General features: G+C 43.3%; 1 protein-coding gene and 1 long non-coding RNA gene across 2 annotated transcripts in view; both read left to right on the forward strand.

The window, feature by feature from the left end:
- Window positions 1-12,931: 12,931 nt before the first annotated feature.
- Window positions 12,932-15,764, forward strand: LOC129861803 (uncharacterized). The gene is made up of 2 exons (XR_008760674.1): window positions 12,932-13,237; window positions 15,148-15,764. It is a non-coding gene; the product is annotated as an uncharacterized LOC129861803 (long non-coding RNA).
- Window positions 15,765-16,087: 323 nt separating this feature from the next.
- Window positions 16,088-27,849, forward strand: part of ambra1b (autophagy/beclin-1 regulator 1b) — a 44,493-nt gene continuing 32,731 nt past the window's right edge. The window contains exons 1-7 of the mRNA XM_055934833.1: window positions 16,088-16,371; window positions 18,973-19,225; window positions 19,624-19,682; window positions 19,805-19,988; window positions 20,347-20,519; window positions 25,912-25,978; window positions 26,131-27,791. Coding sequence (XP_055790808.1) covers window positions 19,091-19,225; window positions 19,624-19,682; window positions 19,805-19,988; window positions 20,347-20,519; window positions 25,912-25,978; window positions 26,131-27,791 — 2,279 coding nt within the window. The 5' untranslated portion in view covers window positions 16,088-16,371; window positions 18,973-19,090. The remainder of the gene's footprint in view (window positions 16,372-18,972; window positions 19,226-19,623; window positions 19,683-19,804; window positions 19,989-20,346; window positions 20,520-25,911; window positions 25,979-26,130; window positions 27,792-27,849) is intronic.

Here is a 27,849-nt window from a genome sequence, read left to right on the forward strand (position 1 = left end):
CCCTCCTTGGCTTTTCACGCACATCGCTGTCTAGGGTTTACTGAGAATTGTGCGACAAACAAAAAACATCCAGTCAGCGGCAGCCTGTGGGCGAAAACAGCTCGTTGATGAGAGTGGTCAAAGGAGAATGGCTAGAATCGTGCAAACTAACAGACGGGCCACAAACAGGCAAATAACGGCACAGTACAACAGTGGTGTGCAGAACGGCATCTCAGAACGCACAACTTGTCGGTCTTTGTCATTGATGGGCTATTGCAGCAGATAACCACACCGGGTTCCACTCCTATTAGCTAAAAACAAGTGGGCAAGTGATCACCAATACTGGAGTGGAAAAAACAAATCCCGGTTCCTGTTGTGGCATGCTGACAGCAGAGTCAGGATTTGGCGTAAGCAGCATGAATCCATGGACCCATCCAGCCTGGTGGCGGGGGTGTACCGTCGTCCAATCTGCAGCAACTGCGTGATGCCATCACATCAGCATGGACCAACATCCCAGTGGAACGTTTCCGATTTGTATAATCCATGACCCAAATAATTCAGGGTGTTCTGGAGGCAAGGGGGGGGGGGGGGGGGTACTAGATGGGTGTACCTAATAAACTGGCCGGCTAAATAGCAGTGTTTTCCAAACTTTTTGAACTGTGGCAAACGTTGATGGGATATACAATTAATCTGATCCATACAGCAAACCATCTACTGTATTTTCTTTGACAAACGCTTTTTATAGATTAGGTTTATTTGAAATATGTTCATAGTTTTGATAGCTTCTCACGCACGTGATGGTTAATATGTGTGTACCACTATAAGAGCGTCCCGGAATCTGGAAAGGAGATGTATACTGAACAAAAATATAAGGACAACATGTAAAGTGTTGGTCCCATGTTTCATAAACTGAAAAAAAAAATCCCCAAAATGTTCCAATCAAACAGAAAGGTTATTTCTCTGAAATCTCGTGCACAAATTTGTTTACATCCCTGTTAGTGAGCGTTTTCTCCTTTGCCAAGATAATCCATCCACCTGACAGGTGTGGCACATGCTGATTAAACAGCATGATCATTCCACATTGAGCTGGGGACAATAAAAGGCCACTCTAAAATGTGTAGTTTTGTCACACAACACAATGTAACAGATGTCTCAAGTTTTGAGGGAGTGTGCAATTGGCATGCTAACTGCAGGAATGTCCACCAGAGCTGATGCCAGAGAATTTAATGTTAATTTTTCTACTATGAGTCACCTCCAATGTCGTTTTAGAGAATTTGGCAGTACGTCCAACCGGCCTCACAACCGCAGACCAAGTGTAACCACGCCAGCCCACGACCTCCATATCCGGCTTCATCACCTGCGGGATCGTCTGAGACCAGCCACCCGCACGCACAGCTGATGAAACTTTGGGTTAGCACAACCAAATAATTTCTGCAATGTCATCTGCGTGATCATCAAGCTCATCTGCGTGATCATCATCATCACCAGGTTCTTGACCTGACTGCAGTTCAGCATCGTAACCGACTTCTGAGGGCAAATACTCACCTTCAATGGCCACTGGCACACTGGAATAGTCTGCTCTTCACGGATGATTCACAGTTTCAACTGTGCCGGGCAGATGGCAGACAGTGTGTATGGCGTTGCGTGGGCGAGCGGTTTGCTGATATCAACAATGTGAACAGAGTGCCCCATGGTGGAGGTGGCGTAAATGTATGGGCAGGCATAAGCTACGGACAACGAACACAATTGCATTTTATCGATGGCAATTTGAATGCATAGAGATTCCGTGATGAAATCCTGAGGCCCATTGTCGTGCCATTCATCTGCCACCATCACAAGGATCTGTACACAATTCCTGGAAGCTGAAAATGTCCCCGTTTTTCCATGGCCTGTATACTCACCAGACATGTCACCCATTGAGCATGTTTGGGATGCTCTGGATCGACATGTACAACAGCGTGTCCAAGTTCCCAACAATATCCAGCAACTTCACACAGCCATTGAAGAGGAGTGGGACAATATTCCACAGGCCACAATCAACAGCCTGGTCAACTCTGATCAATCAACAGCCTGATCAAATTCAAAGGAAATGTTGCACTGCACAAGGCAAATTGTGTTCACACCAGATACTGACTGGTTTTCTGATACACAAATCTACTTTAAGGTATCTGTGACCAACAGATGCATATCTTTATTACCAGTCATGTGAAATCTATAGATTAGGGCCTAATTTATTTATTTAAATTGGCTGATTTCCTTATATTGAACTTTAACTCAGTAAAATCTTTTAAATTGTTGCATGTTGCGTTTATATTTTTGTTCAGTGTAGGTAGCTCTGGTAAAATAGGTCTTTAGTTTTGAATGGTTTTGGCTACAGTCAAGCGGTTTTCTGCAACGTAAAAGGTGCAACCATTGGCACAAAGCCATGCTCCGTTTGTTTCTATGGTAATTTGTACAATATGTTAAGAATTTGCAATAGATATGTTATGTTATGAATTCCAATTTGTTGTGGCTAACGTTAGCTAGGTGGCTAACCTTAGCTGGGCTAGGTGTCAGGGGTTAGATTTAAGGTTAGGAGTTAGGTTAAAGGGTTAAAGCTAGGGGAAAGGTTAGCTAACATGCTAAGTAGCTGCAAAGTAGCTAAAAAGTAGTAAGTAGATGCAAAGTTGCTAATTAGCTAAGATGCTAAAGTTGTCCGTGATGACATTCGACTACGCTAACATTAGGTAGGTGGCTAACGTTAGCTAGGCTAGGGGTTAGGCATCCCGGGTGGCGCAGTGGTCTAGGGCACTGCATCGCAGTGCTAGCTGCGCCACCAGAGTCTCTGGGTTCGCGCCCAGGCTGGGCTGGGTTCGCGCCCAGGCTCTGTCGCAGCCGGCCGCAACCGGGACGTCCGTGGGGCGACGCACAATTGGCATAGCGTCGTCTGGATTAGGGAGGGTATGGCCGGTAGGGATATCCTTGTCTCAGTATGTAAAAAAAAAAAAAAAAAAAAAAAAAGTAATAAAATGTATGCACTCCACTGTAAGTCGCTCTGGATAAGAGCGTCTGCTAAATTACTAAAATGTATGTAAAATATAAATTAAGGTTAGGGTTAAGGTTAGGTTAAAGGATTAGGGGAAGGGTTAGCTAATATGCTACTTAGTTGCAAAGTAGCTAAAAAGTAGTTGCAAAGTTGCTAATTAACTAATACGCTAAAGTTGTCCATGATGAGATTCAAACACGCAACCTTTGGGTTGCTAGGCGTTTACATTATAAGGTCGTGCATCCACCCCGACCAACCACCCTCCTTTATTTTTGCCTCATACCAAACGTAACATAATACTACTTTGAGTGTCTCGGATTTTCGTTTACTATGCTGCGTCTAGTCCAGCGGTTCCCAAACTGTGGGGCAAGCCAACCACCCCACACCACCAAAAGAAAAACATCCCCCCAAAATAATATATTTTTTTAGGAACTCAGTACAGCTTTCAACTTACTCCTGAAAGTTGTAATAGTAGATTGTACAAGGTGGAATTTCGAAATTGGGTAGTGCATCATCAGTTTTCCTCTTGTCATGTCAGTCATTGCATACCTTAGAGAGCTATTTATAACTTGTCAGAAATGTCAGATCAACTTGCCCATGTCAGCTAACGTTTTTTAGCTAGGTTCTTTACCCCATTGATTTTGTTGTAATGTTTGAGTCACTCAAATATCACATGAACACAAATAAGACATGGGAAAATGCGTATAATTGTAGGAAATTAGTTTTAAAATTGGAACATTGTCTCTGCACCCCACAACAAAACGTGTAAAATTTCTGAAAATGTGCTTTTAAATTACAAAAACAAATCTCCACTATAATGTATAGAAATACAGTAAGCGCGGGATATTCCACAATGCTGGAAGGGGGGTCTGAGTGAAAAGGTTTGTCTATGAGACCAGCCTTACCAACACGGCAGTGTTAACATGTTTCTAAAAGTTTCTTTATTAATGTCTAAATAAACATTTATATACCTGTGGTGGCTCATTTCTATCAAATGAGGAGAGAAACGTATCACACAAGTCAGAGTTACACTTCAACTAAATCTTTATTCACTTATTAATAAGGGAGCAGGTCAATACAACACACATATAAAGTGAATCGATTGAGTGCTCTACATTAATGATGGCTGGTCGACGAATCACCCTTAGATGATTCGTTGAGAGACCGAGACAAAAGTACAAAGGTATTTTATAGCCAAGATACACACCCTTCGGGCTACATGACAAACAGATGTATGGAATGGGTCAGTCACAAGGTTAAGATTAGTATGAAAGATACTTATAATTCACAGCAGACAGTATCTGCTGTAAAAAATGTTCTCATTGTGTGGAGACCAGGGTCTGGCCCTGGAGTCATCTCTCCCTGGTACCTTATAGAACAGAAACATTAACTCATGCTATGGAATGCGGTCTCTTTAGGTTTTATCACCCAAAAGACATCGTAAATCTTCTGTCAGTGTTTAATCTACCAGAGGCCCTTCCTCAGTAGAACACACAGATGAGTGTTCTAACAACCCCTTATTCTGTTGCATAAAACAACCATTTGATACAATAACAGAATTATAACATCATCTTGTAATTTCTATTCTGACATATCACACTGACAAACTGAAAACATAGGAACTTGTGTACAATTAATTGGTTAGAGAGAGAGTTCTCAGATATCACTCTAATTTATCCCCTGTAGCTTTAGACTTAAAATCTGCCCAATTTGTGACGCTCGTCTGATGAAGAAGGAGTGGACCAAAGCTCAGCGTGGTACGTGTTCATGATATTTATTTAAAACTGAACACTAGAACAAAAATAACAAAGCGAGAAACGAACAGTTCTATAAGGTAACTAAAACTATACAGAAAACAACTACCCACAAACCCAGGTGGGAAAAGGCTACCTAAGTATGATTCTCAGAGACAACGATAGACAGCTGCCTCTGATTGAGAACCACACCCGGCCAAACACAAAGAAATAGAAAACATAGAAAGAAAGAAACTAGAATGCCCACCCTAGTCACACCCTGGCCTAGCCAAAACAGAGAATAAAAGCCTCCCTATGGCCAGGGCATGACACAATTAGATGATTCTCAAATCAAACCAAAGGTTATTTGTCACATGCGCCGAATACAACCTTACAGTGAAATGCTGACCTAAAGGCACTAACCAATGGTGCAAAGAAAAGGTATGTGTTTGTGTGTGTGTGTAGGTAAGTAAAGAAATAAAACAACAGTAAAAAAGACATTTGAAAAAAGAGTAGCAAGGCTATATACAGACACCTGTCAGTCTTATTGAGGTAGTATGTACATGTAGGTATCGTTAAAGTGACTATGCGTATATGATGAACAGAGAGTAGCAGAAGCATAAAAAGAGGGGTTGGCGGGTGGTGGGACACAATGCAGATAGCCCGGTTAGCCAATGTGCAGGAGCACTGTTTGGTCGGGCAAATTTAGGTAATATGTATGTTACGTTCCCCAGTTTCTGTGTTGTAGATTGTATTTGAGTGTGTGTGTTTCAGAAGACGGCTTCCTGAAATTCTCCCCAAGCAGCTGATTGTTCGGGCCCAATTGATGATTGGAGAGCTGACCTCGCCCCCTCGTCAAGACGCAGCTGTTTCTAATTACCCATTCCGTCTGAAGCTATATAAAAGCCAGTGTTCTGTTGTTCAGAGGGGAGAGCTTGCAGAGAGCGTGAGATCACAGGCAGGCTTAGATCATTGTAGGCAGAGATTGCTGGAGAGATTGAATGTTGCTGAGTGAGGAAGTTGATGGCTGAGGGTTATAGCATGTTGGTCGTTGGTATGTACTGTATTAGTTGTTTCTGGGAGCAGTTGGTATGTTCTGTGTGAGCTTGTTGACTGTTTGATATTCTGTTTCATTTGTTCCCAGGGGGGAAAGGGAAGGCCCCTAGGGAGTGCTTAGGCAAGAAGCCCGTGGGCATACATATACCCGTAGTATATTCACTGTCTAGGCACACTAGGTAAGACCTGGGTGGACCACCCCCTGTATTTTGGTTAGGGCACCAGGTGGTACTAAGTTAGGTAAGTAGTGGGTAGGCTGGTTAGATAGGAGAGGGGGAGCTTTGATATTTACTTTTTTTGCTTTGGTTCCATCCATGAATTTATAGTTAAAGTGACTATGCATATAAGATAAACAGAGTAGCAGTAGCGTAAAGAGGGGTTGGGGGGGGGGCACACAATGCAAATAGTCCGGGTAACCATTTGGTTACATTTTCAGGAGTCTTTTGGCTTGGGGGTAAAAACTGTTGAGGCCTTTTTGTCCTAGACTTGGCACTCTGGTACCGCTTGCTATGCGGTAGTAGAGAAAACAGTCTGACTGGGGTGGCTGGGGTCTTTTACAATTTTTAGGGCCTTCGTCTGACACAGCCTGGTGTAGAGGTCCTGGATGGCAGGCAGCTTTGCCCCATTGATGTACTGGGTTGTACGCACTACCCTCTGAAGTGCCTTGCGGTCGGAGGCCGAGCAATTTGCCGTACCAGGCAGTGATGCAACCGGTCAGGATGCTCTCAATGTTGCAGCTGTAGAACCTTTTGAGGATCTCATGACACATGCCAAATCTTTTTAGTTTCCTGAGGAGGAATAGGCTTTGTTGTGCCCTCTTCACGGCTGTCTTGGTGTGTTTGGACCAATCTAGTTTGTTGTTGTTGTGGACACCAAGGAATTTGAAGCTCTCAACCTGCTCCACTACAGCCCCGTCGATGAGAATGGGGACGTGCTCGGTGCTCCTTTTCCTGTAGTCCACAATCTCCTTAGTCTTGGTTACGTTGAGGGATAGGTTGTTATTCTGGCACCCCCCGGCCAGGTCTCTGACCTCCCTATAGGCTGTCTCATCGTTGTCGGTGATCAGGCCTACCACTGTTGTGTCGTCAGCAAACTTAATGATGGTGTTGGAGTCGTGCCTGGCCATGCAGTCGTGGGTGAACAGGGAGTACAGGAGGGGACTGAGCATGCACCCCTGGGGAGCTCCAGTGTTGAGGATCAGCGTGGCAGATGTGTTGCTACCTACCCTCACCTGCGGCCTGTCAGGAAGTCCAGGATCCAGGTGCAGAGAGGTGTTTAGTCCCAGGTTCCTTAGCTTGGTGGTGAACTTTGAGGGTACTATGGTGTTGAACGCTGAGCTGTAGTCAATGAACAGCATTCTCACATAGGTCTTTGTCCAGGTGGGAAAGGGCAGTGTGGAGTGCAATAGAGATTGCATCATCTGTGGATCTGTTTGGGCGGTATGCAAATTGGAGTGGGTCTAGGGTTTCTGGGATAATGGTGTTGATGTGAGCCATTACCAGCCTTTCAAAGCACTTCGTGGCTACGGATGTGAGTGCTACGGGTCTGTAGTCATTTAGGCAGGTTGCCTTTGTGTTCTTGGGCACAGGGACTATGGTGGTCTGCTTGAAGCATGTTGGTATTACAGACTCAATCAGGGACATGTTGAAAATGTCAGTGAAAATACCTGCCAGTTGGTCAGCACATGCCCGGAGCACACGTCCTGGTAATCCGTCTGGCCCCGCAGCCTTGTGAATGTTGACCTGTTTAAAGATCTTAGTCACGTCGGCTACGGAGAGCGTGATCACAGTCGTCCAGGAACAGCTGATGCTCTCATGCATGCCTCGGTGTTGCTTGCCTCAGCGAGCATAGAAGTGATTTAGCTCGTCTGGTAGGCTTGTGTCACTGGGCAGCCCGGGGCTGTGCTTCCCTTTGTAGTCTGTAATAGTTTGCAAGCCCTGCCACATCCGACGAGCGTCGGAGCTGGTGTAGTATGATTCAATCTTAACCCTGTATTGATGCTTTGCCTGTTTGATGGTTCGTCGCAGGGCATAGCGAGATTTCTTGTAAGCTTCCGGGTTAGAGTCCCGCTCCTTGAAAGCGGCAGCTCTACCCTTTAGCTCAGTGCGCATGTTGCCTGTAATCCATGGCTTCTGGTTGAGGTATGTACGTACAGTCACTGTGGGGACGACGTCCTCAATGCACTTATTGATAAAGCCAGTGACTGATGTGGTGTATTCCTCAATGTCATCGGAAGAATCCCGGAACATGTTCCAGTCTGTGATAGCAAAGCAGTCCTGTAGTTTAGCATCTGCTTCATCTGACCATTTTTTTATAGACCGAGTCACTGGTGCTTCCTGCTTTAGTTTTTGCTTGTAAGCAGAAATCAGAATAGAGTTGTGGTCGGATTTACCAAATGGAGGGCAAGGGAGAGCTTTGTACGCGTCTGTGGAGTACAGGTGATCTAGAATTGTTTTCCTTCTGGTTGCACATTTAACATGTTGATAGAGATTTGGTAGAACTGATTTAAGTTTCCCTGGATTAAAGTCTACGGCAACTAGGAGCGCCGCCTCTGGGTGAGGTGTTTCCTGTTTGCTTATTTGCTTATATAGCTGACTAAGTGCGGTCTTAGTGCCCGCATCTGATTGTGGTGGTGAATAAACAGCCACAAAAAGTATAGCTGAGAACTCTCTAGGCAAGTAGTGTGGCCTGCAATTTATTACAATATACTCTACTTCAGGCGCGCAAAATCTAGAGACGTCCTTAGATTTCGTGCACCAGCTGTTGTTTACAAATATGCACAGACCGTCCCCCCCCCCCCTCGTCTTACCGGAGTGTGCTGTTCTATCCTGCCGGTGCAGCGTGTATCCCGCTAGCTGAATGTCCATGTCGTCATTCAGCCACGATTCCGTGAAGCATAGGATATTACAGTTTTTGATGTCCCGTTGGTAGGATATTCGTGATCGTACCTCGTCTAGTTTATTGTCCAATGATTGTACGTTGTAGAGTAATATTGACGGTAACGGCAGCTTTCCTAGTTGCCTTCTGCAGGTCCGGAAGAGGCAACCGGCTCTTCGTCCTCTGCGTCGCTTCCTTTTGCGAATAATTGGGATGTCTGCCCTGTGGGGTGTTTAGAGAATATCGTGTGAGTCCTGCTTGTTGTTGTTGAAGAAATCTTCTTCTAATCCGAGGTGAGTGATCGCTGTCCTGATATCTTCCGTAAGATATGGTTGCAGAAACATTATGTACAAAATCATTTACAAATAACGCGAAAAAAAACACATAGTACAATTGGTTGGGAGACCGTAAAGCGGCGGCCATCACCTCCGGCGCCATTGGATTCTCTTTCCATACACCCACTTCTTTTGACACGCCCACTTTCAGATGTATGCAGTTACCCATGACTCTTAAGCCGTGTTCACATTGGCAATTTGAAGTAACTGAAATCCTATCTATTTGCATATATACAGCCAAAAAGCACATGGAATCAGACATTTCAAGCGACAGTTGAAGTCAGATACAAATCTGATTCCTGGCCATGTGACTTCAAATCTGCCCTCAAGTGGTTTTTAGACTGTTATTTGGCATTTCTTGTTGCTTACTAGCTACTCTGTTGACAGTTTGACAAGAACATGTGGTAGCTAGCTAGCTTGTTAATTGTTTACAAACAAATTAGTGAATATGTTAGAACGCTAAACAGCCATCTAGCTAGCTAGTTGACTGCTGTGGCTAGCCAAAAAAAGGACTCGTTTTGAAAGTTGGATCATCTTATCAATTGAGGCTTTTTAAGTCTTCTTACCCTATGATTTAAAACATTCCAAGCAACTGGGAAACCTCCATGGCAGGCATTGTTGTCACCTTAGCTTGCTACAAAACATCTGAGCATAGGAAGCACAACCGCCAATCAGCCTACACCACTGCACACACCCGTCATTACTATGACACTAGCATAGCCTTGTAAGCAAATGATTGCTGTGTGATCACACACAAATCCAATTTGGTCACTTGTAACTTGCTGTTTGTACAGTTAGTAGTCCAAAACGGATTTGAGCATTAAGGCCTGCATTGTGAACAAGGCTTTAGAATCGTGACAAAGTTGGTTCCTGTTTCTACTTCAAGTGGTTTTCCAGCAGACTATGTTGCGTCTTGCTGCCTTTTACAATTCGGAAAGTGCATTGCACATTTGTTTGGTTGCTGTTTCAGACACATATTTGGCCATGTTAGCGTGGGTCAAATAAAAACACCCAAATAATGCCTCCCACAATGCAGGGATGGCTGCATGGTGCAGTTGGTGAAAACAGAGTAAAGCGAGAGGGATAACTGGGCCCAAAATCTGTCTTCTCCAGCAGGTGGCGTTTTATATATTTTTCACTCACCTAGCAAGGAGTTCTTGTATGGAGGTCAATGAGTGTCGCATTTGGTTTATTTGATCAAATAGAAGTTTCGTCATGATCAGGTAGTTACGAGTGTACTGATATGAGTAGGACACGTGACATCACGGCACGTGACATCCCTAGTGCCTGGTCCTGGGTGATACATAAGTATCTGCCCTCTCATTGACTTGAATGGTCCAACCTGATCTTGCCTCTTCCCGACTGCCTTCCATTTTTTAAGAAATGTATTTTCATTGTTAGAGCGGTCACTAGAGTATGTGGTCAATACAATGGATAATCTGTGTTGAAAAGCAACTTTAGCGACTTGAAGGCGACTTCATCAAAAACTGAATGACCTTTGATCACATGATTTTTGTAAATGTCATACAGACGACATGTAGTCAAAGACAGAAGAGAAAGCGAGACATCTCCACTCCCTCATTTTTTGTATGTTTCAAAAGTCAATTTCCTAAGTAGACCAGACCCAGCTGATATTGCATTTTGTGTCTATGGGAGAGACTTTTAAAAGATTAGGACCAACGGTGACCAACAATGGTCAATGTCTTGACAAAAGTGATCTGTTCGAATGCGCCCATAGGATAGAAAGGAGCACACCTCTCCCACACCTCTCAGCAAAAGCTGTTTGACAAGTGTAATTTATATAAATAAGAGTGTAGTAAAGAAATATTCAGTTTCTTTTCATTTAGAAAGTCAGATTATTGACTGCTGTCAAGTCATAATAATGCTGAAATAAATTTTGTAAGTCGCTCTGGATATAAGAGCGTCTGCTAAATGACTTAAATGTAAATGTAAATGTAATAAATAGTGGCACTGGCACAACCACATACAAATTATATTCCTGGTGCCAAAAGCCCTGGTCTCCCATAAAAAGCCTATAAATTATGATCTCCAGTACTGCCCAAAATTTTTTTTAGACAGATGTTTTGGGCTCTAAAATGTGTTTATTATGATCACGTTTGATCCCCACATGAACTATTTTAAGATTGCTACAAATCGAGATATTTCATTAAATAGTGATCTATTCTGACTACTACATTTGTCATCACACAGGACCACATGCTGACACAGACCAAGCACGGGGCTCTCATGTAGGATGAAAATGACTACATCGACCAATATCCTTTGCTAGTTACAGCCACTTTCACCATCCCCCTTTGCGATTTTTTTTTTGGTGCCTTTCAGCCCCATTCAGCATGGCGCGCTTCAAATTAAAATACTTACAGCTTCATGCTCCATATTGAGTTTTCCATAGGAATTTGTGGATGACGTTAGCGCTATCACCATCTACTGGTTTTATGCTAGTCGGAATTAATAATAATACTTTTAAGATCAATTGGATAAAACAATTCCTAAGAAGACCCACTTCTATCTGGAATTTTATTCCTCATCTCTTCTCTACTTTTGATGGCCTTAACTTCATGTTTTGCAATTATAATATTGACAAAATTCCAGTGAAACCTGCCGATGAAAAGCAAAAGTTTTCTTGTCATGGTCCTAAATTTATAACACAATTTTTCTCCACACAGATATTATATATGGAATAATCGGAATATATTGTATAAAAATACTACTTTGTTTTTAGAATATTGGTTCCGAAATAATATCCTATTGGTGAGCCAACTGGTAAATGCAGAGAGTCTTTTACTCAGTTATAAGGAATTCTTATCACTTTACAAGGTCCCTGTAACACCTAAAGATTTTGCAATTGTTTTAGACGCCATTCCCTCAGGTGTTGCTCTGTTATTCAGGAACGTGTCAAGACCTGACCCTCAGCCTACCTTCTATTGACCCTGTTGACTCATCAGTAGGAAAGATTTGTTTCTCTTTTGGTCCATTCAACAACAGAGCGATACGGACCTTGTTTTAGCAGGATGTTGTATCTATATACCTTAAGTCATGCCTTATTGGAATAGATTTATTGATAATATCTGTTGGAAAAAAGTTTGGATGTTGCCACACACATACCTACTTGTTAACAAAATTAAGGAAGTTTCCTTTAAAATTATTCATAAATATTATCCTGCCAACCACTATATGAAGAAGTTTAAGGAAAATATCAACTCAAATTGCTCCTTTTGTAATGACCACCCAGAAACAGTGTTGCATCTTTTTTGGCATTGTACTCATGTAAGAAAACTGTGGCAAGACATCAGTAGTTTTATAATTGAACACATTCATTAAGATTTTACACTATTGTGGAGAGATGTACTGCTTGGATTCTTTACATACGATAGAAATAAGCTGAAACATTTTTATGTAATTAATTTTATTATTCTTTTGGCCAAATTTCATACACAAATGTAAATTTACAAACAAAAAAACAAATTCTTACCCTACAAAAAGAAATTGAACTGTATTTTAAGACGGTTAAATACTCTACCAACAAAAAAGCTGTTAGAATTGTATGTCCCTTAAGGTCCTTGTCTAATTGTCCATTGTATATAATCTATATATACTTGTGTTCCCTCATGTACTTTCTGTATTGATTTGTTGTTAATTTAAAAAATATTTAAATATCCTAGTCGGAATTAGGAAACCATGACATTTCTGACTTGCTAACTGGTTGTAGATATACACGTGCCGTGTTCAACGAATCAGCAAGTCTGAAATTGCAGAGTTTCCTAGTTCCGACTATTATGTAAATTGTGCACACAGGGAGCAGCGCCAAAGCGACTACGTCATCACGTTATCCAAAAACATGGCAGACATTGGATATATATAAAATGTTAATATTTTCGGCTGACCCTTGCTGGGTCATGGCTGAAAGGGATCCAGCTTTTGTCAAATTAACGTTATTTAAAAAGATATTTTGTAGCTAACCCTAGTCATGACTATTTTCCTAACCTTAGCTTAATTATACTAACCTGCTGCGTAAATCCTCCTAACCTGCTAAGAAAAGTCAAATTTGATGTTAATTTTACAAAAGCTGGATCCCTTCTAACCATGACCCCCTTTTTTTTGCTGCGGAGTCCAGACGCGTCGAGTCCCCAACAACCGGGTGTAAAGGTTTTCAGGAGAAATGTTAAGAGAGCCTGTGACACTACTTCTGCTTTTGGACTTTAATTAAGAAGGTGATTTAACTCCTCCACATTTACTGGGTTGTTTGAACAGTCCATAAGAGAACCTCCCCCGACAGTTTTTTTTCCTTCTCAAGTATGTAGGGGATCTAGTTTCAGGCGTTTCTTTTACGGCACCTACTACGTTAGGTTACTGTTTTGGGGTTAGGGCTTTACTGTAATTGCCTTTTCCTACATAATGTTCCTTATACATTTTCCTTTTCTGGAACGCACCAGTGTGTCGTGAACAACATTAGAGTGAGCAACAATAGTGAAATCGGTGGTTCAGCTTCAAAATACAAGTCCGTGATGCAAACGGATAAAAATAGTGGAATCGTGCCACAATTGGACTAGAAAATGCCCCCAAAAAATTGAGTGTTATATAAATTCAACAGAAGACAATACTTAGTACATTTGACGGGGCTATACATTTGGGTGAGATTTTTTTCTCTCCTGAGTAGCCTCGTTTCACTGCCAAAAATAAAATGTAACCATTTATTGTTCAGTGAAATAACAACACAATGTCAAATACAGGTAGCATAGTCAAATAGTAACAGTTAATGTGATTGGATGTTAATTATCTCGCAGGAATTTCACTAACGGTTTGTATGTAGCCAAATGTAGCTGCTGCTCATTTTGGTATCTGTACTGATGGCGCAAATCCATGACAGGGAGACATAGTGGAGTGGTAATGTGCATGCAAGCAGTTTCTCCCGACGCCGCTTGGGTACGTACACTGCAGCATCCACTGAGAGGCTCTTGCTGCCAAGGGAATGCCTGACAGCTTGAAATAATTTTTGGACACTACAGTGAAAATTGTAAAAATTGTATAAAGCAAGGCCCCTGAACTTTTATGTACTTTCTGCATTATGCAATGATATGGGCAGCGACCATGTAACGCTTTTACAACATACAGATGTGCGCTGGTTAACAAGGGGCAAAGTATTGACACGTTTTTTAAAATTGAGAGGCGAGCTTAAAGTTTTCTTTACTGACCATAATTTTCACTTATCTGACCACTTGCATGATGACGAGTTTCTCACACGACTGCCCTAGCTGGGTGATGTTTTTTCTCGCCTGAATCATCTGAATCTAGGATTACAGGGACTCGCCGCAACTATATTGAAGCTATGATTAAGAAGTTGAAGCTCTTTCCAATACAATACTCTCTCCAATACAACTCAACATTGCAGAGTTATGTGCATCCTTTCAAGCACACCCTTCTCAGTAACCAGTGGTGAGTTATTTACAATTTTCGATGAACAAATAAGGTTTTATATGTAAGATGGTTAAATAAAGAGCAAAATTATTGATTATTATTTGTGCCCTGGTCCTATAAGTGCTCTTTGCCACTTCCCACGAGCCAGGTAGTGACAAAAACTCACACTCATTCTTATGTTTAATAAATGTATTGTATAGTGTGTGTGTCAGGCTTACATTGATGGCAAAAAACAACATTTGAGAGTGTGCTGACTCTGGTGCTAGAGAGGGTACCCAGCTGGAGATTGAATGTTTGAAGGTGTAAGGGACTATAAAACGTGTGGGAACCACTGTTCTAGGGCAACATATAAGCCTAATGACAGAAGAGAAGCTGCATGTATCTATTTAAGGACAAGTTGACTAACAAATAGCTTACCAAAATGTTGGAAATTATAAAGCAGAAACATATCTAAATCAGGAAATCTGGCCTACACCGCATTTCTATGTTTGCGGGGTTAGGTTCGGGTGTGGGCCTCAGATTGTCAATTTATCACATATGGGCCTAGTCTGGCAGTTACGGGTGGGTTATTAGCAATTCTGGACGGATGCGGGTGAACAATCAGCTGTTTCATGAGATTAATTAAAAGATACCAGAAATTTCCCATATGCACAAAAAGCTTATTTCTCTGAAATTGTGTCCACAAATGTGTTTACATCCCTTTTAGTGAGCATTTCTCCTTTGCCAAGATCATCCATCCACCTGACAAGAGTGGCATATTAAGAAGCTGAACAGCATGATCATTACACAGGTACACCTTGTGCTGGGACAATCAACCACCACTCAAATGTGCAGTTTTGTCACACAACACAATGCCACAGATGTTTTAAGTTTGAGGGAGTGTGCAATTGACATTCTGACTGCAGGAATGTCCACCAGAGCTGTTGCCAGAGAATTGAATGCTCATTTCTCTACCATAAGCTGCCTCCAATGTCATTTTTGAGAATTTGGCAGTATGCCCAACCAGCCTCACAACTGCCGACCATGTGTAACCACACCAGCTCAGGATCTCCACATCCAGCTTCTTCACCTGCGGGATCATCTGAAACCAGCCACCCGGACAACTGATGAAACTGAGGAGTATTTCTGTCAGTAATAAAGCCCTTTTATGGGGAAAAACTAATTCTGATTGGCTGGGCCTGGCTCTCCAGTGGGTGGGCCTGGCTCCCAATTGGAGGGGCCTATGCCCAGTCATGTGAAATCCATAGATTAAGGCCTAAAAAATGTATTTCAATTAACTGATTTCCTTATATGAACTGTAACTCAGTAAAATCATTGAAATTGTTGCATGTTGCGTTTACATTTTTGACCAGTATAGTTTATATTCAACAGATCATTATTTAGTCTAGGGCTCTCCTGTTTATGGAGAGCTCCAACCCTAATCTAGAGCACCCGATTGTTATAGTTAGCTGGTTGATGAGCTGAATCAGGTTAGTTAGGGATGGAGGGGAAACCTACTGGATGGTAGCTCCCCATGAACAGGGCTGGAAAGCTCTGATTAATCTAGTACAACTGTGGCATGATTCCTCTATTATTTTTATCAGTTTCAATGGGGGACTTTTATATTGAAGGCGAACCGCCGATGCCACTATTGTTGCTCACGCTAAAAATGTTGTTCACGACACACATCTCTGGGAAGCTAGCTACGCAGTAGACGGATAGCTAGCACAATGAATTTGCTCTATGCCAGGATAATATGATGAAATAGATTTATCAGAGGATGTGAATGTGATAAATCGCAATTATCATAGATTGATATTAGTCAATTCATTAATGTGTCAAGGCTAAGACAAGTGGTGCAAGCTAGTACTTGTCGTACATTTTTGCTTGCTACGCTAACGGTTAGCTACGCCTATGATGACACATTTCAACAAGAATACAAGAAAGAAAGGTAGGCAATGGCCTCTTGACTCGGTCGTTAGCTGATTCTGCAGAATATAAGCAGTTTGTTTCTGTTATGTGTCATATCTAACGTTGTATCGCTGGATTTGTTCTTTACAGTAGCTAGTTAACTCGCTAGTTATGCTAATACAGTATCCGGGACTGGCAGCAAGGATTAGCTATTAGCCAACTTAATAGCAAGTTTTTTTTTCTATTGGCTAGTTACCAAGTTTAGCGGGTTAACCTAGCTAGCTATCGGGATTCGTTGGGTAGCTACACTGACAAATTAGCCAACGTTACTATAGCTATGAAAACATTTGCCGGTACCATTAGCTGGGTTTCTGGTTGGTTGTTTGCCTACCGAATGTTAACGTTAGCTACTTAGTTTTCTAGATAGCTCACATTTGCTAGTAACGTTAGTAGCTAATGTTGGCTACATGTTTATTAGGCTAACGTTAGATGGTTAACTAGCTTGCCAATTTGCTAATGTTAATTAGCTAGCTGGTTAGTCGTAGCTGTTTCAGACGCATTTTCTCGAGTTGGCTATCAAGCTAACGTTCTTGTTAAGGCAGTGGTTTTAGCTAACTAGCTATATTAATCAGTTTGCCAAAATCCTATTTCTTATGTGTATTATCGTAGTTAGGTAACAGTACATGGTAAACTCAAGCTGTTTGTCAGCCACCTAGTATGACTTATTTTAACATTTATTTCAGCAGTCTATGAATATGGACACACACTGTGTACAAAACATGAGGAACACCTTTGCCCTCAGAACAGACGCAATTCGTTGTAGAGTCCATGCCCCAATGTGTCGAAAGCGTTCCACAGGAATGTTGACTCCAATGCTTCCCACAGTTGTCAAGTTGGCTGGATGTCCATTGGGTGGCGGACCATTCTTGATACACACGGGGAAACTGTTAAGCATGACAAATCCAGCAGCGTTGCAGTTCTTGACACACAAATCGGTGCGCCTGGCAGATACTACCATACCCCGTTCAAAGGCATTTAAATATTTTGTCTTGTCTATTCACCCTCTGAATGGTACACATATACACTTGGTACACATATACACTCTTTTAACCAGTCTCCTCTCCTTCATCTACACTGATTGAAGTGGATTTAACAGGTGACATCAATAAGGGATCACAGAGTTCACCTGGTCAGTCTGTCATGGAAAGAGCAGGTGTTCCTAATGCTTTGTGCACTCAGTGTTAACCTAATAAACGTTTCCCAAACTAGTTCTTGGGGACCCCAAGAGGTGCACGTTTGTTTTTTTGCCCTAGTACTACACAACTATTTCAATAAATAGTTCTTTGCATATGACATGGTTGTTATCACTTAGCATTCTTAGAATAACAGCATTGGAGTTGCAATAACATAGTTGCATAATAATATGCTTGTTGTGTATTTGGTTACTTTTTGACCACATACAGGCTTTTCAGAGTCTCTTTGTGACTGCACCATAGACTCGCACTCAGTTTCTTCTTAGATTGTAATGTAGAGCTAAGTCAAGCCACAGGGATAGCTTATGAAACATCACTCATTGGCGTTCTGGAAAGCGACTTGATGAAAATTGCATACCGCAGTGATGATCCATGTTTGGATCCGGTTTGGACGTCTGTCTTACTTAGAATTGCAATTAGACCCACCCGTCATGGTTTAAAATAATGTGGCACCGCCTGCCAAGGATTGTGTTTTCCTAATATGACTCTAGTTGGTCATCTTTGTTTACTGGAAAATCTCCCTCTCCAGTGTTGGAGAAATTTTCCCCTCGTTTAAAATGCCTTTGGTTATCCAAGCCCAAGTTAAACAAGGCTTGTTAAGAGGGTGCAAAGCAGTGCTGTTTTGCATTGCCTGTGGTGTTTTGCCAATTTGTGACCAAAATATGACAACATTTTAAGAGTGCAACATTTTGGCAGCCTTCCAGATATGAGATCTTGACTTTGGCTGCACATGTAGGCCAGCCAGAGAGCTGCAAGCTTGGATGTTCTTATTTAAGGACACAGGATATTTTAGTACCGATCCCCTAAATGTACTTAACAAAAATATAAACACAACATGCAACAACTTCAAAGATTTTAATGAGTTTTAGTTCATATAAGGAAATCGGTCAATTTAAATATATTCATTAGGCACTAATCTATGGATTTCACGACTAGGCAAGGGTGCAGCCATGGGTGGGCCTGGGAGGGCATGCCTGCCCCCTTGGCAGCCAGGCCCACCCACTGGGGAGCCAGGCCCAGCCAATCAGATTCAGTTTTTCCCCATAAAAGGGCTTTATTACAAACAAAAATACTCCTCGGTTTCATCAGTTGTCCGAGCGGCTGGTTTCAGACGATCCCGCTGTTGAAGAAGCTGGCTGTGCAGGTCCTGCTTATTATATTTTTGTTCAGTGTAGTTCTATAGCACTCACTGGTAGTGCTGCTTCTAGCTGTCAGATTATATAATGTCTAGGCCAACACAGCACACCCTCATGATCTTCAATGTAGTCTGTCAAACTAATTTTTCAATCATCAACTACTTCCATGTGCAAAACCTATGCCAACCAAAACTAAACTACTATCTTCTGTTCTTGGCCCTCTCTTCCCACTTTCTCTTTTCTCCTCCCCAGCCTAGACTCTGCATGGCGAGCGAGTGGCGGCAGCAGAAGTGACTGTCCCTAGAGCAGCCAGAGAGGCCAGTGGCAGAGTGGTGGTGTGGCCCCGGCCCCATACGGGAGGAGAACCACCATGGCCTCTCGTCATCAGAGGAACTCTGTGCGGATCCTGTCCAGCCGGGAGCGCGGCTCACAGGCCTTTGGCTCCAAGCGCCTCCTGCAGCAGCTGGTGGAGGAGAAGGTCCGCTGGATGAAATGGCAGAGTCAGGTAAAAGCCAAAGAAGCGCACTATCCCAGTCAAAGGATTAGTCAAAACTGCTTTTGTTTCAACAGATATGGAGTCGTAGGAGGCTATCAATCTCTCACTACTTTCACTGCCCACCTGCTGCAGTAGTCATTTTGATCTGGAACAACATACCATTGCCTTTAACTCGTCACCATGGAAACAATGCCCTGTGCTTATCTTTACCATCTATAGTCTATTTTGGGAGTTGTTCTTCAAAATCCCTAATAATATGCAGTTGATGGATCACAATTTCACTCAAGTGTTAAGATAAAAAAAACTGTCTGTTTGAATATATGTAATTATACTATGATTTGTGCATTTAATAATGCGTGTGCTACCTCCATGTAAGGCGTTAAGCAATGTTTGTTGCCCTTACACAGAAAGTGGAGCTGCCAGACAGCCCTCGCTCGACGTTCCTGTTGGCTTTCAGCCCAGACCGGTAAGGACCTCAACTGACCCGGCCGCACGAATGGATTCATGAGAGCATTTGAGGCAGGGCTTCCTTAAGCGGCATAGCAGCTGTAACATTTACTCTACCCCCCTTTATCTCCAATTTGATAGGACCCTCATGGCTTCCACTCATGTCAATCACAACATCTACATCACAGAGGTGAAGACTGGAAAGTGCTTGCATTCGCTGGTAGGCCACCGCCGCACGCCCTGGTGCGTGACCTTTCACCCTACCATCCCAGGTCTGGTGGCCTCCGGGTGCCTTGACGGAGAGGTCCGCATCTGGGACCTGCATGTAAGTGGTGCCTTCTCTTAAACACAGACAGACCCCTATTAAAATAAAATAGGACACAAGTTTCAGGTCTTCGCTTGCCAAGTTGCATAGGTATATTCTTTTACTATGTTAGATTGTAAGACTTGCATACACAGCACAGTCTTCGCCAGAAGTAAATGTTGAGTTGTCCCCCAGGGCACTGTCCAACTCCAGGTATCATAAGGAAACTTGTCTATTGTGTTGTTATTGGTAGTCTAGTTGATAAACCCCTTTGACAGGAATCTGCATTCCATAAAGATCATGCAAGCGTTTGTATCCACTGTTGCCGTATCCTACTTGTTTCTTTCTGTATTAAATCCCCTTGTGTTTGTTTCTGCAGGGTGGCAGTGAGAGCTGGTTCACGGAAAGCAACGTGGCCATTGCCTCGCTAGCCTTCCACCCCACTGCCCAGCTCCTCCTCATCGCCACCAATAACGAGCTCCACTTCTGGGACTGGAGCCGGCCCGAGCCCTTTGCCGTGGTCAAAACCGGCAGCGAGACTGAAAGAGTCAGGTGAGAGACCATAGATATTGATGGAGGGCTGGATATATACTACATACTTTCGCGCTCTCTCTCTGGGTTTCCGTTAGCCCGTCGTAGCTGGCTTTTGGGTGATTTTATAAACGAATAAAAAGGCAATAAATAAAATTGCCGCAGGCCAATTGTCCTGGAGAATAACAAAAGCACATTGCAATATAATGCTTTTTAGCCTATTAATTGATAGAAATACCAGTTAGTCGATGTAAATGCATTTGATTGGTCATGCTTTTATGTTCTATAGTTTAATTTGCATAATTATATTGGTGCTTGTGTGTTTTCATTTGGTCTTTTATGATTCTTATTTATCACAGGCGTACAGCATACAGATAAAGAGCCTAGTTTGAGTGAAAACCTGTCAGACAGCGAGAGAGCTGCTGCTACTGCACCTGTTGCTGCTGGAGTGAAACATGTTTTTATATGCCCAATCATTGCGCACAATTCTAAATGCAATCACATGTTAAAAACTGTTTTGATGGCCACAATTTAAAGAGCAACTTTTTATTTCTCAACTGGTAATTGAAATGCGCTTGCCATTCAAGTGCATAGGCATTAAGCAACAGTAGGCTTCAGCGCGTCACACTTTGCAATGTGAACTGGAGGCAGTACACATTTTGAAAATATATACTTAATTGTGTGAAACCAGAATGTTTTACTTCATTTTGTGAGGCATGTCTTACCTTGCTTCAAAGTAGCCTATAGCCAAAATCTATTTCTATAAACGTTGAGGCAATTCTTTTTTATAAAGACTTCCTTCCATATGTCATTGAAACAAGTAGCCTATTTCTCTCATGTTTGTTCCATGTCCGATTGGATTTCAACTCCCTTTCATTGTCAAGTAGGCAAAGGCATAATCCTAGTCATATTAGCAACCCATGCTAGTTGTTGCATCTTTAGATCTTCCATAGATAAAAATATTTACATTTTTAAAGGTCACATGAAACCTCTTGCATGTGCAGTGCGCTTTGGACAACAGCGTTTTCCAGCAAATTGCATAATGGAAAAAACATTTGTGCGTAGCCTACTGCAGTATGTACATTGCTGCGCTTATAATGTGAAGAAGATAGTTTATCAACATTTTTAAGCTAAACCTTCTGATCTGCTGCGTCAGCCTCATTGCCTTTTATTTATTTTTTCATATACTGGTTGTATGAATTTGGGTTCTATCATTCCACAAGCTGACTAATAGAATAGGTAAGCGTTTCTACTATTGGGGATACTAGATTGACATAGGGTAGTGGTTTTGCTGTTTTATTAATCTCTTGTTGGCTGAGAAGGTAAACGTGGAAAGTTAATGTAACATCTTCAAACTGCGCATCAGAATTTCGGTAAGATGTTGCATGTGCTGTTAAGATGAATTACCATCATCTATATGTTTGCTGTCATTCTGAGTACCGTGGGTGGACGCCCTAATCGGGTTACTCACCCAATGCATATGGGTCCAGTAAATTAACATGCTGCAGGTCAAATGTCTGGCGCCATATTTTCCTAACGGAAAGACTGATACAGTTGAAGTCGGAATTTTACGTACACCTTAGTCAAATACATTTAAACTCTGTATTTCACAATTCCTGACATTTTAATCCTAGTAAAAACTCCCTGTCTTAGGAATGTGAAATGTCAGAATAATTTATTTCAGCTTTTATTTCTTTCATCACATTCCCAGTGGGTCAGAAGTTTGCATAGACTCAATTAGTACTTGGTAGCATTGCCTTTAAATTGTTTAACTTGAGTCAAACGTTTCGGGTAGCCTTCCACAAGCTCCCCACAATAAGTTGGGTGAATTTTGTCCCATTCCTCCTGACAGAGCTGGTGTAACTGAGTCAGGTTTGTAGGCCTCCTTGCTCGCACACGCTTTTTCAGTTCTGCCCACACATTTTCTATAGGATTGAGGCACGGGCTTTTTGATGGCCACTCCAATACCTTAACTTTGTTGTCCTTAAGCCATAACTTTGGAAGTATGCTTGTGGTCATTGTCCATTTGGAAGACCCATTTGCGACCAAGCTTCCTGACTGATGTCTTGAGATGTTGCTTCAATATATCCACATCATTTTCCTACCTCATGATGCCATCTATTTTGTGATAGTGCACCAGCCCCTCCTGCTGCAAAGCACCCCCACAACATGATGCTGCCACCCCCATGCTTCACGGTTGGGATTGTGTTCTTCGGCTTGCAAGCCTCCCCCTTTTTCCTCTAAACATAACGATGGTCATTATGGCCAAACAGTTCTATTTTTGTTTCATCAGATCAGAGGGCATTTCTCCAAAAAGTACGATCTTTGTCCCCATGTGCAGTTGCAAACCGTAGTCTGTTTTTTTTAATGGCGGTTTTGGAGCAGTGGCTTCTTCCTTGCTGAGCGGCTTTTCAGGTTATGTGAATATAGGACTCGTTTTATTGTGGATATAGATACTTTTGTACCTGTTTCCTCCAGCATCTTCACAAGGTCCTTTGACGTTGTTCTGGGATTGATTTGCACTTTTCGCACCAAAGTACGTTCATCTCTAGTAGACAGAACGCGTCTCCTTCCTGAGCGGTATGGCGGCTGCGTGGTCCCGTGGTGTTTATACTTGCATACTACTGTTTGTACAGATGAACATGGTACCTTCAGGCATTTGGAAATTGCTCCCACGGATGAACCAGATTTGTGGAGGTCTACAATTGTTTTTCTGAGGTCTTGGCTGATTTCTTTTGATTTTCCCATGATGTCAAGCAAAGAGAAACTGAGTTTGAAGGTAGGCCTTGAAATACATCCACAGGTACACCTCCAATTTACTCAAATTATGTCAGTTAGCCTATCAGAAGCTTCTAAAGCCATGACATAATTTTCTGGAATTTTCCAAGTTGTTTAAAGGCACAGTCAACCTAGTGTATGTACACTTCTGACCCACGGGAATTGTGATACAGTGAAATAATCTGTCTGTAAACAATTCTTGGAACAATTACTTGTGTCATGCACAAAGTAGATGTCTTAACCGACTTGCCCAAACTATAGTTTGTTAACAAGAATTTTGTGGAGTGGTTGAAAAATTAGTTTTACTGACTCCAACCTAAGTGTATGTAAACTTCCGACTTCAACTGTATGTACATACAGTCTCAATGTCCTTGAGTGGCCCAGCCAGAGCCTGGACTTGAACCCGATCTAACATCTCTGGAGACCTGAAAATAGCTGTGCAGCGATGCTTCCCATCCAATCTGACTGAGCTTGAGAGGATCTGCAGAATGGGAGAAACTACCCAAATAGTTTGGTGTGCCAAACTTGTAGCGTCATACCTAAAAAAAAAACTCCAGGCTGTAATCGCTGTCAAAGGTGCTTCAACAATGTACTGAGTGAAAGATCTGAATACTTACGCAAATATGATGTTTTTTTTATTTTTTTAATTGTGTATAGATTGACAGGAACATAAAAAATAAACGTTTTAGAGTAAGGCTGTAACATAATGGCGGAATACTTTCTGGATGCAATGTATATAAAGTGCCTTCAGATAGTATTCATACCCCTTGACTTATTCCACATTTTGTTACAGCCTGAATTCAAAATGTATCTTTTTTTTACCCATATGCACACAATACCCCATAATGACAGTGAAAAAATGTTTTTTAGAAATGTGTGCACATTTATTGAAAAATGAAATACAGATCAAATTTTACATAGGTATTCTCACCCCTTAGTCAATACATTTTTAGAATCACCTTTGGCGGAGATTACAGCGGTGAGGTTTTTCTTGGTAAGTGTATAAGAGCTTTGCACACCTGGATTATACAATATTTGCACATTTGTCTGTTAAGTTGTTGGTCATTGCAAGTCATGCCATAGATTTTCAACCCAATTTAAGTCAAAACTGTAACTAGGCCACTCAGGAACTTTCAATGTCGTCTTGGAAAGCAACTCGTGTATATTTGGTCTTGTGTTTTAGGTTATTGTCCTACTGAAAGTAGGCTGTTGGCAGTCTGACTGAACCAAGTTTTCCTCTAGTATTTTGCCTATGCTTAGCACTGTTCCGTTTCTTTTTGTATAAATAATACAAAAATTATCCCTAGTCCTTGCTGATGACAAGCATTACCATAACCTGATGCACCCACAACTGTGCTTGAAAATGTGAACATAACGCTTTGTATACAGGACATAACATTTTTTGTTGTTGTTTTTGGCAGTTTCACTTTAGTAGCTTATTGCAAACAGGATGCATTCTGTACATCAGGGCTGCCCAACCTTCTTCCTGGAGATCTACTGTCCTGTAGGTTTTTAGTACAAGCCTAATTTAGCATATCTGATTCAGATAGTCTAGGTCTTGTTGAGCAGCTAATAAGTAGACCAGGTGGGTTAAATTAGGGTTGGGCTGAAAACCCACAGGACGGTAGATCTCCAGGAAGCGGGTTAGGCAGCCCTTCTGTACGAGCTTCCTCCTTTTAATCGCTGTCGTTTAGGTTATTCCTGTGGAGTAACTACAATATTGTTGATCATCCTCAGATTTCTCCTATCACAGACATTAAACTCTGTTACTGTTTTAATGTAACCATTGGCCTCATGGTGAAATCCCTGAGAGGTTTCCTTCCTCTTCGGCAACTGAGTTAGGAAGGACCCCTGTATCTTTGTAGTGACTGGGTGTATTTATACACCATCCAAAGTGTAGTTAATAACTTCACCATGCTCAAAGGGATATTCAATTTATTTTTACCCATTTACCAATAAGTGCCCTTCTTTGAGAGGCATTGGAAAACCTAGTCTACACTTGACTTAAATGCAACTTCTGCTATCAGAATACGAAGATCGCATTGAAAAGACGGGTCTAGATGCACAAAAGTTGAATGGAATAATCTAAAACGCTCAACTATAAATTGTCTCAACTCACTAAGCTTCTAAATCGCACATGCCTAGTACTAGGTTAATTCACTGATCCTTTGATTGGATGGACATGTTAGTTCATACTGCTAAACTTTGATTGGTTTGAGGTCCTCCGCAAGTCGTCATAATTACCATGTAGGTCTATGGAAGAGGGTGAGGAGCACGAGCCTCCTAGGTTTTATATTAAAGTCGATGTAGCCAGAGGAGAATGGAAAAAATGTCTGTCCTCCGGCTAGACCAAAAAAACTGTTAAAAAAAAATAATTTCAGGTATTTGGTGACATGAATATGTTTAGTTTACATAATTGATAACTTTTATTTATTTATATATAGTTTCACTGAGTAGGATGGTCGTCCCTTTCTCCTATAATTTTGATTTCAGGAGAACATATTTTTGAAACAATTTTTCATTTTCACATGGAACAATTCCACAGTAGCGTAAATGTTGTATCATTATAATATGATATTGCTATGATTAGAATATATTTTGAGTTGATGGAAAACCCTGCTGTTTTCTCTTTTAGGTTGGTGAGATTTGATCCTTTGGGGCACAATCTTCTGACTGCTACTGTGAACCCCTCCAACCAGCAGGTGAGTTCTTTTCTCCTATCACAACAAAATTGCACTATACTGTATACAGTTTTATGTCTAGAAATTAAATCTTCTCAAAGCCTTTTAAACATGTTGAATGTTTTAGCGTGCAGTCATGTCTACCCTCATATCTGACGTATTATGTCCTGTAGAATGATGATGACTCAGAGGTCCCCATGGACAGCGTAGAGATGCCCCACTTCCGCCAGCGCTCCTTCCTGCCCTCCCAGCCTGTACGCCGCACGCCCATCCTCCACAACTTCCTGCACATCCTTTCGTCACGCTCCTCGGGAGCGCAGGCCGGGGGGGATGCGTCCCGCCCTGGCGGGGAGAGCAGCGGCGAGCCCCCCAGCATGCCTTTGGGCCAGTACCCAGCCTCGCAGGACCGTGGACTGCCCTTCCCGGGCTGCACCCAGCACCTGGGCATGGTGTGCCTATGCAGCCGCTGCACAGCCAACCGCAGCCCCTCTCTGGGTGAGGGGCCCTCCTCCAGGCCTGTGGTCCTCCCTGAGCACCCTCAGCCGGCCCCCCACGCCTCCACCTTTTCCTCAGCCCGTACGGAGCCCCGACAGCCTTCAGATCCTGGTGGGGACCAACAGCGGCCCTCTGCCTTCACTACGGTCTACTACAGCGCCGGCAGCTCCCTGCACCGTGCCGTGCCTACTGCCCACGTGGCCAGCCCGCCCCTGAGCCAGCAGCCTCCGCCACCACCCACCAGCCACCAACCCCCCTCCCGCCCACTGCCCGGACCCGATTGGACACGCAGCCTGCTGAACATGAGAGGCTCAGAGAGCAGGACTGGAGGGAGTGAAGGTGGGGTGAGCGGGGGAGGTGGTATGGGTGGTGTCGGGGGTGGGATGCTGCCCCCCCGAACCAGCTCGTCCTCCGTCAGCCTGCTGTCAGTGCTCCGGCAGCAGGACGGCTCCTCCCAGTCCCCTGTCTACACTTCCGCCACAGAGGGACGGGGTTTCCCCACGCAGTCAAGCTCTGAACCGAGCTCTGGCCCCGTGGCCAATCAACGAGGTGGTGGAGGGGCGGGCACCAGCAGCGGGCACCACCCTTTCTGGGACGGCACGCGCAGCAACCCGACCTCGTTCCGCAACGTGCTCCAGTGCAACCTGAGCCGCTACTTCATGGAGTTTGACCGCATGCAGGACCTGGAGTCGCCGCTGGGGGGCGTCGGGGGAGGGGAGGGCGGCCAGGAGCTGCTCAACAACAACATGGACCCGGAGAGACCCAGGCCTTCCTCCTCCCACTATCAGCCCCAGCCACCCCCACCAACCCCAGCCGAGAACAACCCCCCTCCCTCCAATGCGGCTCACTCCTCTCGGGGCCAACTGAACCGCTGCCGGGCCTGCCACAACTTGCTCACCTTCAACCACGACTCCCAACGCTGGGAGCGCACCAGCCCAGCCTCGTCCACCTCCGCGGTCTCCACCCAGGAGGGCTCCAGCTCTCCCTGGCAGCAGCCGACCAGCCCTGCCTATGAAGAGACCCATGTGTCACCACAGAGGCGGGAGCCCCAACCCCAGCCACCAGAGAGGGAGAGGAGGGTAACCCAGCCCCCGGAGCCCAGCGAGCGGCAGCCCTCCCCAGGCCCTCATGGTGCGGCCATGCCCTTCCCCACCATTGCGTCGTCCACTGCCCAGCCCGGTGAGCAGACAGTGGGCCTGGTGTACAACCAGGAGACGGGCCAGTGGGAGCGCGTCTACCGCCAAGCCGCCTCCAGCCGCTCCACCGTTGCCGATGCACCGCCAGAGGCCTTAAGCCAGGAAATGCCTGTGGATAACCCAGACGAGGACTCTCTGAGGAGGTAGAGTTATGAGAAAGTCCTTGGTAGTCTCTACAGTGGTGTTTTTTGCTCAGTCCAG

The sequence above is a fragment of the Salvelinus fontinalis genome, chromosome 9, assembly GCF_029448725.1.
Source record: "Salvelinus fontinalis isolate EN_2023a chromosome 9, ASM2944872v1, whole genome shotgun sequence".
In the NCBI taxonomy this organism is placed as follows: domain Eukaryota; kingdom Metazoa; phylum Chordata; class Actinopteri; order Salmoniformes; family Salmonidae; genus Salvelinus; species Salvelinus fontinalis.